General features: G+C 41.6%; 2 protein-coding genes across 2 annotated transcripts in view; one reads left to right on the top strand and one right to left on the bottom strand.

The window, feature by feature from the left end:
* Positions 1-14,867, bottom strand: part of slc25a21 (solute carrier family 25 member 21) — a 45,950-nt gene extending 31,083 nt beyond the window's left edge. The window contains exon 1 of the mRNA XM_087135944.1: positions 14,685-14,867. The gene's annotated coding sequence lies outside the window, so the exon portion shown is untranslated. The remainder of the gene's footprint in view (positions 1-14,684) is intronic.
* mipol1 (mirror-image polydactyly 1) overlaps positions 1-18,132 on the top strand; it is a 43,608-nt gene that overhangs the window by 9,974 nt on the left and 15,502 nt on the right. Inside the window, exons 7-9 of the mRNA XM_022231938.2 lie at positions 1,527-1,702; positions 4,416-4,586; positions 11,989-12,075. Coding sequence (XP_022087630.2) covers positions 1,527-1,702; positions 4,416-4,586; positions 11,989-12,075 — 434 coding nt within the window. The remainder of the gene's footprint in view (positions 1-1,526; positions 1,703-4,415; positions 4,587-11,988; positions 12,076-18,132) is intronic.

Raw genomic sequence — 18,132 nt, 5'->3', positions numbered from 1 at the left:
ACCGTGTTTTGCCGACAAAAAGCAGTCATATTTGGACCACACTTGACTCAACAAAACGATTGTAGGATAGTGTGAAAACAGAAAAAAACAGCATGCTCAAATGGAAGTTTCCTCCTTACAGGATACAAGATCAAATTAGATTTCGAGCAAATTGTATTTTGGTTATTTTTCACGAAAGAGATTCAACTGCCAAACCATGGCTTTCGATGTATTTGAAGAAGTACCTTGGTATTAAGTCAGCATTCTTTCCCAGAACATCACCCACGTGGCCAAAGGGGTAATTTTCCATCAGTCTTTTTCGAACGGATAACAGCATTTTGTTAGAGATCTTAGAGATCTGGCAAAATTCCATTACGACATATTCACATTATGACTCTGATCAAACGTGATGAACGAAAGGCAAGTTAGGCCGCCGCACAAACCGAATTGTGTCGCACGCTGAAGTGCTGCACCGGCGCGGCCCACCTGGCAAAATCAGTTCTCCTTCCGGAGTTGCCTTTGATCGAGCACGAGTCCAACTGTGATCAGCATCCAACCAAAATTTGTTTTGCATGGCCATATATGACATCATTGGCCAGATATGGAACGTAAGGGCGTGGCTATTGGAGATTGGGAAACATAATGCTAAATTTGAATATATAAGCACAATTGGATGTAGTGAGAATCCATATGCAGCGGAAATGCTGTATGTTGCATGTTCTCGGTTGATTATTAGTGAATTCTCACCACATGCTTTTTACAACCATTGCATGATGCAGGGCCGTCGTAAGTTTACTGTACTTGCACAGTACATTTATAGTATGTGTGTACACGGCACGCACATGTGCCAGGCGCTGATGCAGCACAACTCGTTATCCATTTTTTGCATTCCATGTGCTATAAATGTCATGCCATATTAAAGGCAAACATCCCAACTGACCAGTTGGGTACGGTCAGTTTCGAAAGTGCTTTGTTTGACGATTTTTGGTTCAGTTCGGCCGTTAGGCTGCAGCACTAATTCCGGGCAAGGTCTTAACCATTAGTTTAAGACTGGCCAAGCGCATATTTATTCCCGTTCGTAAATACCTTTTTATTCAGAGAGTCAAAAGACATCAACATATGATGGATTTCCAACGATTTTGTTCTAAAACCTTTATTTTCGTTTTCCTGAACACCCCCGCCCATTTTATGGTACATTCCTTTATTTATGGTGTATTTCCTTTGAAAGTTTCCAGTTGATAGAATTCCCTTCAATGACCTTGGCGCGCTCATGGCGTGTCGCGTGCACACAGACTCCTGACCTGTCAGACCCTATTAAACTGTCTCGTATCCATATTCCAACGCTTGATCTACGCAGCGGGCAATATCACTTCTCAGTGGGCATTATCTTTTGATATTAATACATGGTCATGTGACGCGTTTCGACCAATAGAAATAGAAAAACCATCCCAGGTATTTATGAATATCATTTTAATTCACAGACTATAGCAAAATGGACTGAGGAAAATTAATCACCAACTTTCTTTTATGCATTTTTATCATTTCAGCTGTGGTGGAAGAGATCTATGCAGCTCAGAAGGAGAGAGACGAAGCCATCATGGCCAGGCTGCGAGTGGCCAACGAGGAACGAGACGAGTCCATAGCCAGGTTGCGCAGGCTGGAAAATAAGGACGATTTTGACTCAGGGACAGATGTGGATGATGATTATGGCCCCTCAGACATGGTAGGCAAAATAAGAGGCAGTTTCACTCGAAAAATGTTTGTTACGCCTAAATGTTAACCAGCCATTGCAGTTAATTTGTTTGTCAGTGTATGCCACGCAGAGGAGACATGAGGTACGTCAGGCCACATTCACGTCTTGTATTTTCAGTGAGGTCTAGGTGTTGGCCAGTGGCAAATGGGCAGTGACATGTTGACAATGTTCGGGTTCGGATGTTCGGCTTTAAGAAGGCATTTCATTGAGGGCACGTGGGAATACATACAAGAAAACTTAATAAAAAAACAAACACAACGAAAAATGGATTACGAATTGTACGGCATACTCCAAACATGCCTGAACATACTGAAAATTACAATGGCCCGCATCATGAGATGGTTGTAAAAAGCATGTGATTCACCACATGCTTTTTACAACTATTCATTCATTCAACCAAATCATTCAAAATCAACCAAGAACATGCAACGTCCGGTATTGTTGCTGCATAACATTTCTAAATTCTCACTACATCCAATTTTGCTCATTTATATTCAGATCTAGTATTATATTTGCCGATCTCCAATAGCCATGCCCTTATGTTCCATATTAGGCTAATGACGTTTCATATTAGGCCAATGATCTCATAAAAATTGATGGCCATGCAAAACGAATTTTGATTGGATGCTGATCACAGTCGGACTGGTGCTTGATTGAGGGCATCCCCGGATGGAAAATTTGCCAAATGGTTCGGTGCATGCAGCGCAGTGCGCGAGAAGATTTTTGTTCATGCGATGGTCTAACTTGCCTTTCATTTGATCATGAAGGGTTTGATCGAAGTGGGAATGGAAAATCGCCCCTTTTGGTCACGTAGGCGCCGTCCTTGGAAAGGTTCCTCCTCAGATATGCAACAAAAGCCATATTTTTGTAGTTGAATCTATTGCGCAAAAATAACCAAAACACTAGTCGCTCAAAATCTAATTTGATCTTGTATTTTGTACCGAAGGAGGAAATTTCTAATGGAGCCTGCTGTTTTTTCTATTTGCACATATCTTACGATCATTTTGAGTCAAACGTGGTCCGAACACAACCGCCTCTGGTCGGCAAAACGTGGTCAGAAACTGTCACACCTCCGGCGGTAACTTTATATGGAATGTACTCAGAAATGAACTCTGGGGAAACAATTTAGAAAAAAAATATTAAAATCAAAGTTGCTCGTGGATGGGGAGAGATAGAAGATTCATTTATATTAACATAATTTTATACACAGAAATACTATATAGGCCTATGCGGCACGTTCGTAGCGAACTTTTAGATGTCTCGGTGTGCATTGTACACGTGTACATGTCCAAACCCCAACCGATCCGAAGTTCAGCAAAACATTTCTGAACTGTGTCTGACCCAAACCGTACCTTGACATCTTCTTGCAGCACTATTTGACGCGGAGTTTGACTTTTTTTTTCATTACCTTCAAAGAATATTGGTACACCTGACTGAAGTTCAAAATAAATTCATATTGTGGATATGAGGCAACTGTGTTTGGAATTTCCCATCACTTCCATATAAAATTCTTTATTTCCAGTCTAAAAAATGCTTAAAGACAAACATTGATCTTGTGGTGATGTCTTTTTGTCATGAATTACCCACTCATAATGTTTCTGAGGCTAGAGCAATTTCTGTAGCCTAGAATGCGGTTGATTTTGCGTCTATCACAAGGTGTTAACCACTAATCCTTACGGCCAGCCAGGAAGGGCTGACCGGGGCCACTGACGTTCTCCTTGAATGGGATCTACGGTATTGTTCACAACTAGGGCTGCGTAAGCCACAAACTCCATTGTTGTCAAGGTTGCCTGTGCAGCTCAACAGTCCAGGGCAGACGGGTCTTTTCAAACCGTTGAACTGTCCCAAACCAAACGAGGAACGGAACGAAGGGGGATTAACACCAACCGTCGAACTGTTTCTAAACTGTCTGTATTTTGACCTCACGCCTTACCCGACGTGTAGATTTATTAACACTATATACTCGGTGCTTACAGTCCAAGAGCATGCGAAAAAATTCACAAGCTTACTCGAGTGGGACTCAAACCCAGGACCTCCTGCTTACTAGTGTAATTAAAATTTGAATTCCCCAGACTAAAGACAGGCTATACCTTGTGATTCAGGGCAAGCTTTTGCATTGCGACCACCATCTCTGGAAGGGAATGGTTCCTTTGTGCTGTTCTTATCCATTGAGAACAATGTAATGGTGCAAGGCATCTCTTCTGTAACAATTAAAGCAAAAGCTTCCCCCTTATCACGAGGTATAGCAACGGTGAGTTAAGAAAGGAGAATTCAAATTGTTATGTTCACATGAATTTAAAGAACTCAGTGTACCAGATTTTATTAATAAGTCGCAAAAGGATCACTAGCCATGCTCTTCAGAGCATGAAACTGTTACATTCGGTACAATTTTATGCTCTTGTCTCTGTGAATGAGGGCTTAACCTGACAGTACTGTTCTTTGGGCAAACATCACTAAGTGATACCTGCACTTTGCTGGTTGGCACATGCCCTCATTCCATTAGTTTACATACTTTTTCCAGTTAAGGCGGGTAGACTATTCCCACTCCCTTCTATTTCATTCTAACTTGAGTGATGGAGGTGGGGAACCAGACATTCAACTCAGTCTTTGCATTGTTTTCTACTGTGGAGATGATTTGGCATGGAACTTCAATCAGCTTGATTCTACTCTTGCTTTCCGATAGAGCATGGGCGACTTGCTGGCAAGGCTGAGCACGTCAGACACGGGGCCGGAGATAGCCATGTACGGCAAGTCCATCCTGGGTCAGATTAACCGGGTCAAGACTAGCAAGGGTCGCATCGTGGCCGAGGAGATGCGGACGATCATCCAGGAAAAGGATGCAGCACTGGCCAAGGTGAGTTGGGCATGGAGTCTTGCTGAGTCATACATACATACAAACAGATGATGCTGTCTTGTCTGTGTGTCTAGAATTACTCAGTTTTGGACAAATAACCACAGCACATTAATTGCCCCTCCCTCGGTAGATTTATGTACACTGGGCTCTGTGCTGAAACAAGAGATGTTGTGTTTTTACAGAGCAGAGGCTTCCTTTGTTTGGTTGGGATGTGCCATGCATGTGCAGACTTTCATGCATGCTTGGTACGGGCCGCACTGAGCATCCTGGCCATTTGGTGTTGGAAGGTACCATTTGCAATGGGTGCTTATTGAAACGGTCTATACAATGCACTGTCTTCTTTGCCAGTGAGGTGGATGTTTCCACCACTGTTTCCAGTCCTGCCACTGTGACTGGTTGGCATTCCGAATCCAGTTATCACTTGTCTATTGGCTTAGTGCACCAGAGTCATGCTGTAAATATGGTGTCCCCTTTTTGCCCTCTGTCATTACCTCTGGCAGAATCTCTTTTTACAATCCAGGTTGCCCTGCGCAGTGCCTCCTTTCCTCAGGCAAAATTGTCAATAGTGATTTGTGTTCCCGGAAAGTAGTTTATGCAGGGATGTGAGAATTCAGCTTTTTACCTGATTTCAGTTTTTCATTAAGATGTTGACCCTGAATTACAGCACCTGCACCTAAAGTGGGTGTTGCAGTTGTTGACTCTTGACAGAACTTTGTGTTAGGCAAGCGTGTGAACTTGATATTACATTTGGTCCTTCACTGATGCAAGACTAAGTTTGTAATTGACACCTACAAGGTGCTGTGATGGTGAATGAGTTTTTGAGATCCAGATCTAGTACTCCAGGGTTCTGACGCACCAAACTCCATGTAAATAATCTGGATGGCTCGTTAACTGTTCCAAGCTTAATAAGTGATGGAATCTACACACTGGTTCCCAATCAGTCTGTTGGAATGTGTGGAGGGAACCAGCCTCAACCACTCCCAGTGTTCTCCAAGTTTGAGATTTTAAACTTGATGGGGACAGACAGAAATATTGAAATACTGGGGGGGGTATGGTTCAAGGACCATGTCCAATTAGAGTGCATTTCTTGGCATCATAGCTTTGAAATTGGAAGCAAGCATGACCACTGACAGACAGCTTTTAGTGTCCAGATCATGTTGTGTTGGCTAAAATATTCCAGAACGTAAATGTAACACCCCTAATGTTAAACTTGGTGGCCAGATTTTGAAGCTTGTTGGTTACTTTTAAACATGCGGAGAGACAAGGCACAACTTGGTGGGCCACCAGGCTATGTGAACTTCTATCGATTGGAAAGCACCGCATCCCCATCATCGAAAAAGTCTTGACCAATCCAATGGAAGGGTAGTGATGTACACATAGAGGAGAGTGGCTCTTCTTCTTAACCACTTGCTACCGGGGGCAGTTATCAATGTTGATGATGCTGGTCCAGGATAATTATCATTTTTGTTCTGTTTGCAACATTCTTTAAACATTCCTATCTTCATTTACTGGACACTTACAAACACGGGAAGGACTGTCTGGTGTCCACTCTAGCCTGACAGACAAAATGTATTGACGCCTGAGTATTTCAGCCAGGCCTGCAGCCTTGTAAAAAGAGCCCAGATTGTGCGGTGTTATATAACATTCTTTTGTTCACGAACCTGACTCAATGTGCTGTTGACCTCTTTTCAATAGGGGCCAGATTAGCATCTAGCGATGCTGTGTGGCTCATCGCTGCGGTGTTGGAGCGCTTTTGTCCCCAGTGGTAATCCGCTCGCTCTAAATGCCCCAAACCATGGTATACTGTTTCAAAACAAGGCTGGATTATCTCCACTTTTGAGAGTGAAAAATGTCGGTAATGCCCAGCAGCCTGGTCTTTTGTTCGGAGTACAGTCTTTTGTTACAGGGCCCTGTTCCCTTTGTCCAAGTTTGGAGACCCCGGCCACGCATATCAACCATATTTATGATCCAGAATCCATGGCAGGAAGTGGTTAACGGGCTACATGTACATGTGCATTGTACTTGTGCCTATCTAGACTCTCTACAAGATCTGTGATCTGACCATATTGATCATAAGTAGAGCTCGAGGGGACGGAGGGATTGTCCCATAATGTACGAACAACTTGGAACCTCGCGGACACCTTCCATACCCATGCAAGTGAAATGCATACAAGTGTGCTGAGACGTGATGCGCATTTGAATTGATGACATCAATAAGATAAAAAAAAGCTTCGTGCATGTTGAAGACTACATAGACTATATGAGTGCATAAGTGTGGGTTAACATAGTAGCACGATCCATCCAACATGTCACCCTGCTCTGGGGCCAGATTTCTGTAATGTAAAACTTAGGCCTGTCACCTCTAGCTTTACTATTATGATCTCTATGGTTCTGGCCAGACTCAGTGCACAGCGCCCTCTAGTGGTCTGTTTTAGTCAGTCAATAACACCACTACCGCCACACTCTGTTGTTCATTAACCCATCCCCTGGCCAACATGTGGAACCTATGTGTGCTCAATCAATACAGAGTGTAAATTTCAGCTCCCCAATAATTGTTGGAGCTGTGTGTTTCTACCAGTAATTATAATTTGCACGTTCGTTGTTGAATAATAAATTGTTGGCTTTTTTTGCTTTAGAATTGAATGAAAAAAGGCAACATCTGGTGTGACATTGCTAATTTTTGAAAGGCTAATTTATTTGTGTGTCAAAATTAATTCACTTTTCCCTGTTTTGAATTAACACAATATTATATAACCACAAACCAAACCAATAACTGTACAGGAAAAACCAGTAATTATGGGGAAAAATTGACGGGTAATGATGACTCTTTGGTTGATGAGACAAACGAAAGTACATGTACCGGTATCGTAGGGTTTTAGCAGATATTAACACATCAAATTACAAGCAATTACTGCGATTCTCATCAGTAAAAAGGTGAATTTTTTTCTCCCTAAAGCAGAGCGGAAACGAAAATGGATTTAGAGGAAGGGTTAGGTCGTGTCTGTAATGCTTTCTTTGTATAAGCCTCTGGAGCTCCCTCGGAGGAACCAGGTTTTAGTATGACATGCCCCCATCAATACCCCCATTACACCTGCTGTACTTTGATGACACCGTGTAGGAAATGTGACAAATGAGCCATACGGACCATATTTGTCAACAGTGCGTGATAAACTTATTGGTGGAGATTGGAATGCACCTTTACCTGGCCATAACATGCATCTTTCTTGAACATAATGTAACAATTTGTGAAAAGATTCAGGTTGAAAACTCTTTGGTTGCGCCATGGAAAAGAGGGAAAAACATGTTGTGTTATTGTTTAGAAGAAAAAATATTAGCAGTAAAAGGGTTTTTTCCCCAGCATACATGTACTGTAATTTGTACACAAGTGATTATACATTGTGTAATTAACACGTTAAAGAACAACATTTAGGTAAAGTGTGAGGCATAGATTTGCTTTTGTACCCTAACCTATTGACAGACATACATATTATAACATAGGACAATACAAGACATGAACACGTTTTTGGCAATAATACACATACACTGTATGGACAAACACTGACAGGCAGGAGATAATGCAATGCATCAAAATACAATTCTACTCAGTACATGCACATGTAACGGTAGTTGACACTCTGTCCAATGTAATTGTGTAGGATTGGTGACAAGTTCTGAGTTTGTTTGGCACAATACTGCAGTAAGTTTGTCCAGTCGAGTTAGCGGTGAGCTTCAGTCTCTCTGCCGGTTTGCTCCAGTCTCTCTGCTGTTGGGTTTTTTTTCTACAGCACTGCTGCTTATCTCCTAAGTGTTGAACTAATTTAAACAGCAAAACATCAAATTGACTTTTGAGTGCGTGGATCTTTACTTGCGACATGATAGATCTCAATAGACAAACTTCAGTGTGTAATAACAATGGTATGAACGTGCACTGAAGTCAATATTGCTTGATATACATGTACTGTATGATGTTTGCATTCATGTACTTAGTTCATGTACACACTATTGAAGTATTTGATTCATGTACATACATGTATGCCGGTACTTGTTATATGAGTATACAGCTTGTGGTACATGCATGTTATGTATGTAAAGTTTGCAGGTTCCACACTCAAGCAGCTGATTCGGCAAACTCTGTTGCCACCGTTTAGATTAGAATCACAAGTTTGGTTAGAACTAAAAAGTGTCTAGTACCACTTGTGCATTTGGTGGGATTGGAGAAAGTGTTCCAAATGTTGTGTCTTTGAGGAATTTTCTGATATCGGGCAGAACGTTTTGCTCTGAAAATGTGGATGCTCAGCCAAAAAAAACAACCAGGAACTAGCAAGAACAACACACATTACAATTTACATGTACCTCATAGTTTGGCTAGTACCCTGTCTTAAGGGCCCTTGCAATGCTATGCTTCTTGTAAGTAATTTGTACATGTGCTGACCTGATATGCTTTTCTTTTTTTTACCCATTTGATGGCCACTAGCAGACTAGGTACTTATCTTTATGCTGAAATGAATTGCACATGAGCAAAAGGCATCCAAGGCAAAAACCTCAGTGTTCCAGCCATTTGTGTGCTAAAATTACACAAAATGTGAGATGTTTAGTTGAACATTTTTTACTTTGGTGGTTCATGGTTGTTTCAGGTTGTGATAATAGGCCAGTGAGCAACGTTTTCTCACTTTTTTAAGTTTAAAAAAGTGCACTGTCAATGAGAGTACTGAAACACAGTTATCAAACAGTTTTGATGTTTCTTTTTAACCCTAACCTTCCCCAACCACACAGAATTAAACAGTAGTAAAGTGTTTAATTCTGTGGGGATGGGTCTGGTAGGCCCATAACAGCTGCCTTTGCATTTGGTTTGGCATACCTCAGAAAAACAAAGTCCAACAGCCTCTGTACACAAAGTCCATATGGGTGTTTAACTTTGTGTGAATGGGGAAGGTTAGGGCCAGCAATCTAGGGGGTTAGGGGTGACTAAACAGATATACTGGTAGAAGGTGCATAGAGAATGTTTCAGAAATGAATTCAGATCATAGAAAGACAAAATTGTTTCTTCACTTATAAATCAAATTTATGCACTCGGCAGTTCCCATGAGATGAGCCTGTCTTTCCTCCCCATGATTCCTACTGGTAGGACATGACAGAAACTAGAGTTCTGAATGTAAATTGCTGGAGTCAATTGTTATGGGCATGTGACTCATGCAGTTGTTATCTAATGCCCCTTCCTTCTTTCCCGGATTTTATTCGTCTGACATGAAGAGCTTATCTCATTTTATCTGAAGGAATATGTGCATGGAAGTGTGCACCACTCATCAGGCAGCGTTTTAAGAGGTAGTCCAGCGTACATGTACAAGTTATTAAGTAATCCTCATGTTTATTTATTATTGGGAATTTCAAACAATGGCATGTACCGGTACATGTAGAAAACCAAAATTCTTTTTCTTCTAGTAACCATATAGTGGTTTTTCAGATGTCTGTGGATTAATCTAAAATATTCAACGGTTCAACAAAGTCCAGGGCACAGAAGGAAACGCCATGTTTGGCAATTACTCTTAAATTATTTAAATGGTAGGACAGGCTTGAAAATGAAATTTAACACAATTTTTTTGGGGGGGGGAATTGTTACAATGTCATGGTACATTTCAGAAAATGTTCAAGTTTTTGAAGATTAATCAGACAATTGAAGAAGAGGTAATTTTCAAACACTTTTACATGTGTGAGGAAAAAAAATAAAAAAAACTAATGAATTGAAGATGAAGACCTACAGTTTTCTTATTGGAATTGTGTACCAATGTACATGTTGCTGGATTCTTTTCATGTCATTGAGCTTCTTCAATTGTTACTCTGTTTTTTTTTTTTTTAAATCACTACATGGAACTAGGTGTACATACATATATTGGTAGTTCTTGTAATCTTTGTGTTTAGTGTATACCATTATTTTCTTCAAATCTGTGGTATCTCCATACAAACACGCATGCTGGCATGACCGGTGTTCAACGATGACCCTCTCGCTTAGTTCCACCAATTTTGTCCCTTTTCTCCTAAATGCTTTACTCCCGTATGATCAACTAAATAGCTGACCATCAACAAAATGCATGAAACTGGAGTACAGGATTGACATGATGAGGCGGCACAGTCAATCTACATGTAAAAGGGTATTTTCTGCAAAAGATCGCAGAGTTTCGGATTTTGTTTCAATTTTTGGGTGGAATGACATCATGCACCATCCGTTCTTCCGTTCATGTCTGCGTCTTCACATCTTGTGGACCGTCCACATTACAATATGAAAACCAGGCTTAACCTGTCTGTGTGCACGAGATTTTCATGCATCTACAGACCATGTCCACATGTTTAGCAACAGCGTAAACTCTACTCGTACATGTGATGAAATTTCAGTAAGTCAGGGGATTCTGAATTTCAGTGGTCCCTTGGGGGTTTGGGTTAAACTGCATGTATTTCAGAACTGTGCAACCCACAGTTTGCTAAAGTTATAGGTACATGTGAATAGTATCATCTGTTGATTTCTTTTTTTCCCAGTATCAACCAAACCTGTTTCTGTTCCCAATAGTACATGCATGTACATTGCTGTTAACCAGGGTTGTAGTCAACCTCTGAGGCCAAGACTGAGGCCACGCCCGCCGAGGCTGAGGCGAAGACCGAGGCCATAACCCCGAGGCCATTAAATCGGCCTCAAAGCCTCCAACACTGCTGTTCACGCACAGTTACACCTACATGTACTTTCCATTCCACCAGTAAAGCTATCTGCCGCCCTCATTTGACCACCCACACTCTGCCACCCCTGACTGACTATTTCAAAGATGGCATCAAAACATCTTTGGTTGCATCCAACAATAATGGCGATGTTGGAGTGACGGACTATTCGTCAGCCACTGGTTGATGTTCTTTGGCTGCCTCTGCATAGTACACGTATAGCATTGGCACCAGGTGTGATCGACCAGTAGTTAACAAGTGGTCATTGGTCAAGCTTGCCTGACAATGTCCACCCAGGGAAGCCATGGGCAAGTAGCTGTGGCTGTCCCCATAGACTGGTGTGCCAACAACAGCCGTAGTCACATAATTTGGACATGGCCTGGATGAGACTTGACTCCTTCATGCTGCATCCACATGGCCTCACATCCGTCACACCTGTGTGACCCTTTTCCTCCTGCCAGTCACTGCTGTCATTGTCCCTTTCCAGTACAGATGGCACCCAGAGCAAATATTTAAACAGGTTTTTTTTTAATCTTCCTCTCAGATGCCTGTTTCAGTTTTTTCCCCACCCTTAAGCCCCATCCAGAGACCTAACCAGCAAAAAAAACCTAGTGATAATATTTGGCCTTTATTGCTGTTTACTCGGCCCTGTTTCTTATCTGATCAGTTCTTGTCTTCTTTTCTGATATTTTTATGACAGTGTAAGAAGCTGGAGAGAGAGGCCATTGAGCTGAGACGGACTGCCGGAGGTCTGGCTGCTCTGAATAATAGTGAGCAGAGCCTGAGGGTAATTATTCCCCTATTCCGGTCACCATTTTGCTGCCTGCATTTCTTCTGTCAGTGACAGGGCCGTGCCGTTATCGGTTTTAATGGAAACTTATGTCCAATTTCCACATAGTCAGGTATCCCTGGAAACATGTTTCCCATAAAAGAACATGAAGCCAAATCTTAAGCAATCGAGCATGATGCGATTCCCCTGCAACATGCCCTGTGCAATTAGCAAGACAGTATATTGGAGGCTTTCTCATGCGCAAGCAGATGATGCATCTGTTGTGTTTTTATTGGCAAGTGAATGGTGGAGACTTCTAGCAGTATCTACTCTTGATCTCATGGGTCTCTTAGGTCAGTTATTGGGGGGGAATGGGGGAGATCCATGTACTTGATCATAGCTCCAGTCAGGGTTCTGATGTCTTCAAACTAATTGATCTCCTTCTGTGTTGCTATCTTTCTCCCTCCCCCCCTCACACCAGGCATGTTCTTTCATTTGCTTCTAAAATGACCAGATTAACCATGGTTGAATAGACATTGCCAAAGTGGCTGTAGAATTTCAACAATGACCCTCACACTTGTCTCTTCTCTGCTGAGTCTGGTCCCTTTTTACTGTGAATAATTCTGTGCAGTTGCAGTCTGTGACAGGAGCAGGATTTCTCAGGATTTACAAGATTTTTCACCCCAAAAATTTATCATTTAGGGTTTTTGGCACCTGTGTACAAAAATGGATGAGTAAAATATTCACCAAATCACAGCTATCTGGGAAAGAGCTTGTACATTGTACCTTGTAAACCATTACTTAAGAGTCTGTTTCTCTTACCAGTTCACAGCTTATTGATGTTATCGTTTCAATCCCTCTGCTGGGTATCTTGTTGGTTTCTCTTCATCCCCCAATCTTAACCCTGCTGGAATGACTGTGCATGTCAGTATGCATTGCACTGCGGTTACATGTACAGGTAGCTTTTTTAATGCAAAACAGATGGTTGATTTGAATGGTTAGTTTTTTATCTTGGCTTACCTTTCATGTGTGCGTGTGCACACTGTGCTTTCTGAGAGCTTAAGACCAAAGGACAAGAACATTTCTTGGGTAGCACTTCCCAGTGTCACCTCCCATACCTTGGCAGAGAATGTGTGTAGAGTATCTGCTACTTGTTCTCACAAGCATGTTAACATGCTTGGTAGTAAGATTCAGATATACACGCATTTTGTGGTTGCTCTGAAGTTCAGTACCTACTGAGTTTCAGCTTTGCCATAACATTCTTGGAATATTTACTTGTTCCTTGATTGCATACATTTATTCCCCAATAAACACCCAATGTCGCTTTTCATGAAGCTGAAAGACACATCTTATCTAAGGTACATGTAGATAAGTTGGCTTTTAACATACAAGCACCGGCAAATTCACATTTTGAAAACGTCACAGGAAAACAAAGTGATTGGAGAGCAACATGAAACGACCCCAAGACACAAAGACTGCCATAGGAGCTCACTCAAGGCGCCATACTGTGAAAGCAAAAGAACACATCAAGCCACAGCATCTTGTTATAGTGGACAAACACAAGGACCATACACTTCTCACATCCTCAAGTGCACCTCACATGAAAAGGACAGAGGGGGGAACAGGAAGTGACGTGAATGGGCTCAGTTTGGAGGTGTACCACATCTGAACAATAGGAGAGGTGCAAGTGCATTGTGAGGGCTGAGTGGCTGGAGTGAAAGAGAACAATGCCGAGAGGTGTGGGAGTTGGAGGGGGGGAGAAAGGCAAATTAGTCAAGGGAGCATCTTGATTTGGTTGGAGGAATTTGAAGAAGGCATATTTTTAGACAAGTTGTTAGTCATTGGTGGTCCAGATTTTGGCATTTCAAGTTAATGGCAGGTTCAAATTCTTGGCAGAAGGAATGTACATTGTACAGTGACAAATGGCGACCCAAGAAATTCCTAGCGCCAACACTACGTGTATGTGCAGCACTCCAGCCATTTTGCACTAAATCCCTCAAAGTTCTTGTGAAAACACTCCGACTAAAGTTCATCACACGATCATCAGTATATGATGTGCTCATTTAATTTTGTGTGGAAAAGCAATGCGATCAGCAGTTGAACTGATTAATATATTAGATACATGTATGTTCAATCACAGCTAGCAGAAGCTAGAAAGGTGAATTAAGTTTTGACGAGAGCAAACCGAGATAAAAACCCTACGATAAAATGGTGTTTGTGACAAAACAGAAGCAAAATTTGGACTTTTCTATCTTTTGATGTCTCAGGTGATGATAATTCCATGTCAGGGAGTGAGGAGATAGGAAGATACCCGTAGTAACAAACCCCCCCTAACTGTCATAGTCGACTGTTTTACGCTAGTGAAAAATATATTTCGGCATGAAGCTTTTGTAGTCTCAGGACTTACTTTAATGAGCCAACCATGTTAATCAGTGGCTTGCTCTCGAATTTAAATAAAATCATTTTCACTGATCACTTACCAAACATGGAAGTCATCAGATCAAGTACTTTATCGAACTGACTTACCATCATGTGTCTGGTGACAGAGTAACTGGGGAAGTCACTAGTTTAGATACACAGAAACACCTTGTTCATTTAATTCAGTCTGTTTTCCTTCTTTGACTTACTAATGTGACGTCTTTCTGGTAATGACATCAAGGATTCCTGAAAAGCGCCCAAGGCACTGTACATGTAGCTCATTAGCCTGAAGAAACCTGCAGAGAAGAGACAGAAGAAGTTACAGTTTTATGAGTAGTGGGAGAAGCCCAGAAAAAAAATGTTCTAGGGAAAACCCACAGAATTAGGTAAGGACTGAAAACCCACTCCACATGTGGACCAAGCCAAGAACCTGAGGAAAGGCGGGGGAAAACACCTGACTCCCTGACCTCCTGACCTGACTCAGTCTGATTCTGTGTCAAATTGAAACAGTCTTCTCCATTGAGGTAAACACAGGGTCACAGTTTGTAACAGACACAGAGTCCATTCCAAAATCCATTCATTTTCTCTGATTTTTTTTACCATGATAAGATGCATTGAGACTTCTGACGTCAACTGTATGCGCATTCTGTTCTGGTGACCTTACACATTGTTCTGTGTTGGTATTTCATTCAACTGTCATGGGCAAGCCCCTTCCATATCCTGACCTTGGTTTTGTTTTAATCTTTGACTTCAGAACGTTGGTATCTTTGACCTTTGCACTTAATGCATTTCTATATGGTCATTTTTCCTGGCCCAAACAGCCCCATTTATGTTTACTGTCATATTGCTCTTAGTATCATGCTGGAGTTGAACCTTAAATCCTCTCTAAAATGATGTTTTACTGTAGTGCATTTATCTAGCTCGGCGAGCTGTACATGTATATATTTTTTTCCAGCACAGAGCCAAACGCCTTTTTATTTGCATTTTGTTTCCTTCCTGTTCATCAACTCCCCCTAACCAATATTGTTTGCCTTCGTGCCAAAGTTTCGTGCCCAGCTATTTACCAGGTCACCCAAAGCTAGCAAAGAACCCCTTTTTGGAATTAGCATTGCTGTCTTCTTTCTTTTTTGGGGGGGTATATTTTTATTATTCACTGGCTTGTATTTGTGCGTTTGACCTCTTGACCTCAAACTTTGCTAATGCGATGGAATTTGGCCTCGGTCATTGAGGGAACACGCACGATAGAGGATGCACATGTAGGTATTTTTTTAAGATAAGCACAATCACGTTCTTGACTAAACTTGTTTGTTGATAAACAGGTCTCGGAATTTTTTTGTCCTTTCACAGGGGCGTTTTTCCCTGTTAAAAATGGTGGAGGATTCAATATTGGCATCAGGTGGCTTTGTAAATTTACTCATCCACCTGACTTTATTTTGGAATGACTGATGGGTTTGTCTGAGGACCGAATGACAGATTTTCTTTCCTGCTCATTTCAAAAGACTTGTTTACTCACTCGGCAGTACCAATGCTTGTGACTTGACCTTGAGTCGGCAATAACAGCCTTGCAGAGTTTGTTTTACATCCCCCTATAATCATTAATGCAAAGGTACAGACTCCTATGTGGTTTGTCAGTAGGACAAGACTGTCTGCAAAGCTCTAATGGGAACAGGTCATGAGCAGTGACACTTCAGGATTTAGGAATTTGAGTGACTCTTTGATATGTGGTGCTATTGGGTTGCATGGCTTGTCATATGGACAATCTTTGCACCTTCCAGTGCCCCTGGTCACATGATCACGATACTGTCAGAATTCCATTTTGTACTTACTACTCTGACATTTCAGTTTACATTGCTAAGCGCCTTTTACATCCATCCCCCCTTGCCCAGGTTGATTTACATGCTTTCATTCAGGTCCAGGGGGTACCAGACCTTCAAAAATTTGGCAAACAAATTTGACAGTGCCCCACCCATTTCTTTTTATCAAACAGCATAACTCTTGACATTTTCTTGTCAAGTGAGGAAGGCAATCCGGCATCTGTAGTGATATCCTAAGCCCTTTTTTCCGCCCTCCTTTAGAAGGCCCATAGTGTGTCTCTTCTGTCTAGTTGTTCCTCATGCATCCAAGGGTGTGCGTTATCATACCAAGCAGTGTTTGCTGTAACCCAGGAGACCGCGTAGATTTCCTGACACCTGTGTTTACCTACGTGATTTGATATGAAACCAGCATTAGCATACGCGCACACACAACACCGCCCTCCTCACTTCACCTTAATCTAACTCTTAATGGCCGATGTGAATGGAACCACCCCCCCCAGCAAGAAAAAAAAGACATGCCTGAACAATCCTGATGGGATTACATTTTCATGTTAATGCTCTGGTTTTGGGGGGGTAGGGGAATTGTAAACGTGGGCACAGATTAGCCTCTATGTTGCCACCATGTTTGTTGGCATAGGTCCATTCACATACCCCCTGTCTACCCTCTTAGTACCTCATTGTACCACCTTGGTGGTCGTCCTTATTAATAATCGAGAAAGCCTTCAGCTACTAACAGCGGCCAACTCTTCATGTTCTCTTCATCCCCCCCTCCCCCCATTTCTTTGTTTGTGCTCACTTCCTCCTGAGGAGACGAGTGAATGGATGGAGGCAGCTGTCTTCCCAGGGAGTTACGCTTGTAATATTTGACGTGGGTCGCGGGCAAGGGCCGGGACTGTTTCTCCCTGCAATTTCCTGTGCAAGCCGCGCCCCGCTACAGCTGTGTTAAGACAACTCATGGCCAGGGCAGCAAAATTGACGGGGCCCAAAATGGCCCGCCGTGGCAAGACATCAAAATCAAAATTTCCACCAGTTTGGTTGTATCATTTTTGGTTTTAAAAAATGCAGTGGTATCTTTTTTTTTGTCTTTTCTTTTCTTTTTTTAAGCATGTGAGTACATCTGCTTGCCGTCTTACAATATCTTTTATTCCCTTAATGTATTTTTGCATTAAACAGGGTTGGCTGATTTTAATCACCAAATGGGTTTTAAATGGTGATTTACCCCAAAGGATTGTTTAAAAAGAAATCACTAATTTAACTCAACATTTATCAGTTTTTCGGGAAAAAAGGCAGACATTTTTCAATTTTCAATTGTTTTTTCAACTGATTGGTAAGTTCTCCAAGTTTTGCACATTTTATCCCCTTTTGTGAGCCCATCAGTTCCTAGTAATGATAAGGAGTATAAATGCATATGTCATGCGTGATCTCTGCAAGAAGACATGTATTTTTTATTGAGACAAGAAATGTTGGTCATTATGCAGTCAACAAAATGAGTTTTAATCAAGCCTGAGTCATTACTCTTTTAATCCTGTGCAAAGATTCATTCTCAACAGTTGTCCTATCAGTCAAAACCAATCAAGTGACATATGATATGTCGATACTGTACAGGGGAAGTGGAAGGAATTTTGGACTGTTTTTAATAGTTACAGCAAAAGTAGGGTTAATCATTGCACACACTGGGGCCAGATAAAATACCAGCATTTTGTACATGTAGCATGTAAAATAAATACATGTACAAATGGTTCATTAAATTTTTTGACTCGTTGGTTATTACACATAGGTTCCTTATAAACAATTTCCTGTGAACTCTAGTTTTGTCAAAACATAGAGTTTGCATTAAAAAACA

This window comes from Acanthaster planci, linkage group LG01, assembly GCF_054643075.1.
Source record: "Acanthaster planci isolate LZ-2023a linkage group LG01, COTS_SCS, whole genome shotgun sequence".
NCBI classification, from domain to species: Eukaryota; Metazoa; Echinodermata; class Asteroidea; order Valvatida; family Acanthasteridae; genus Acanthaster; species Acanthaster planci.
This window is presented reverse-complemented; position numbering and strand designations above follow the sequence as displayed.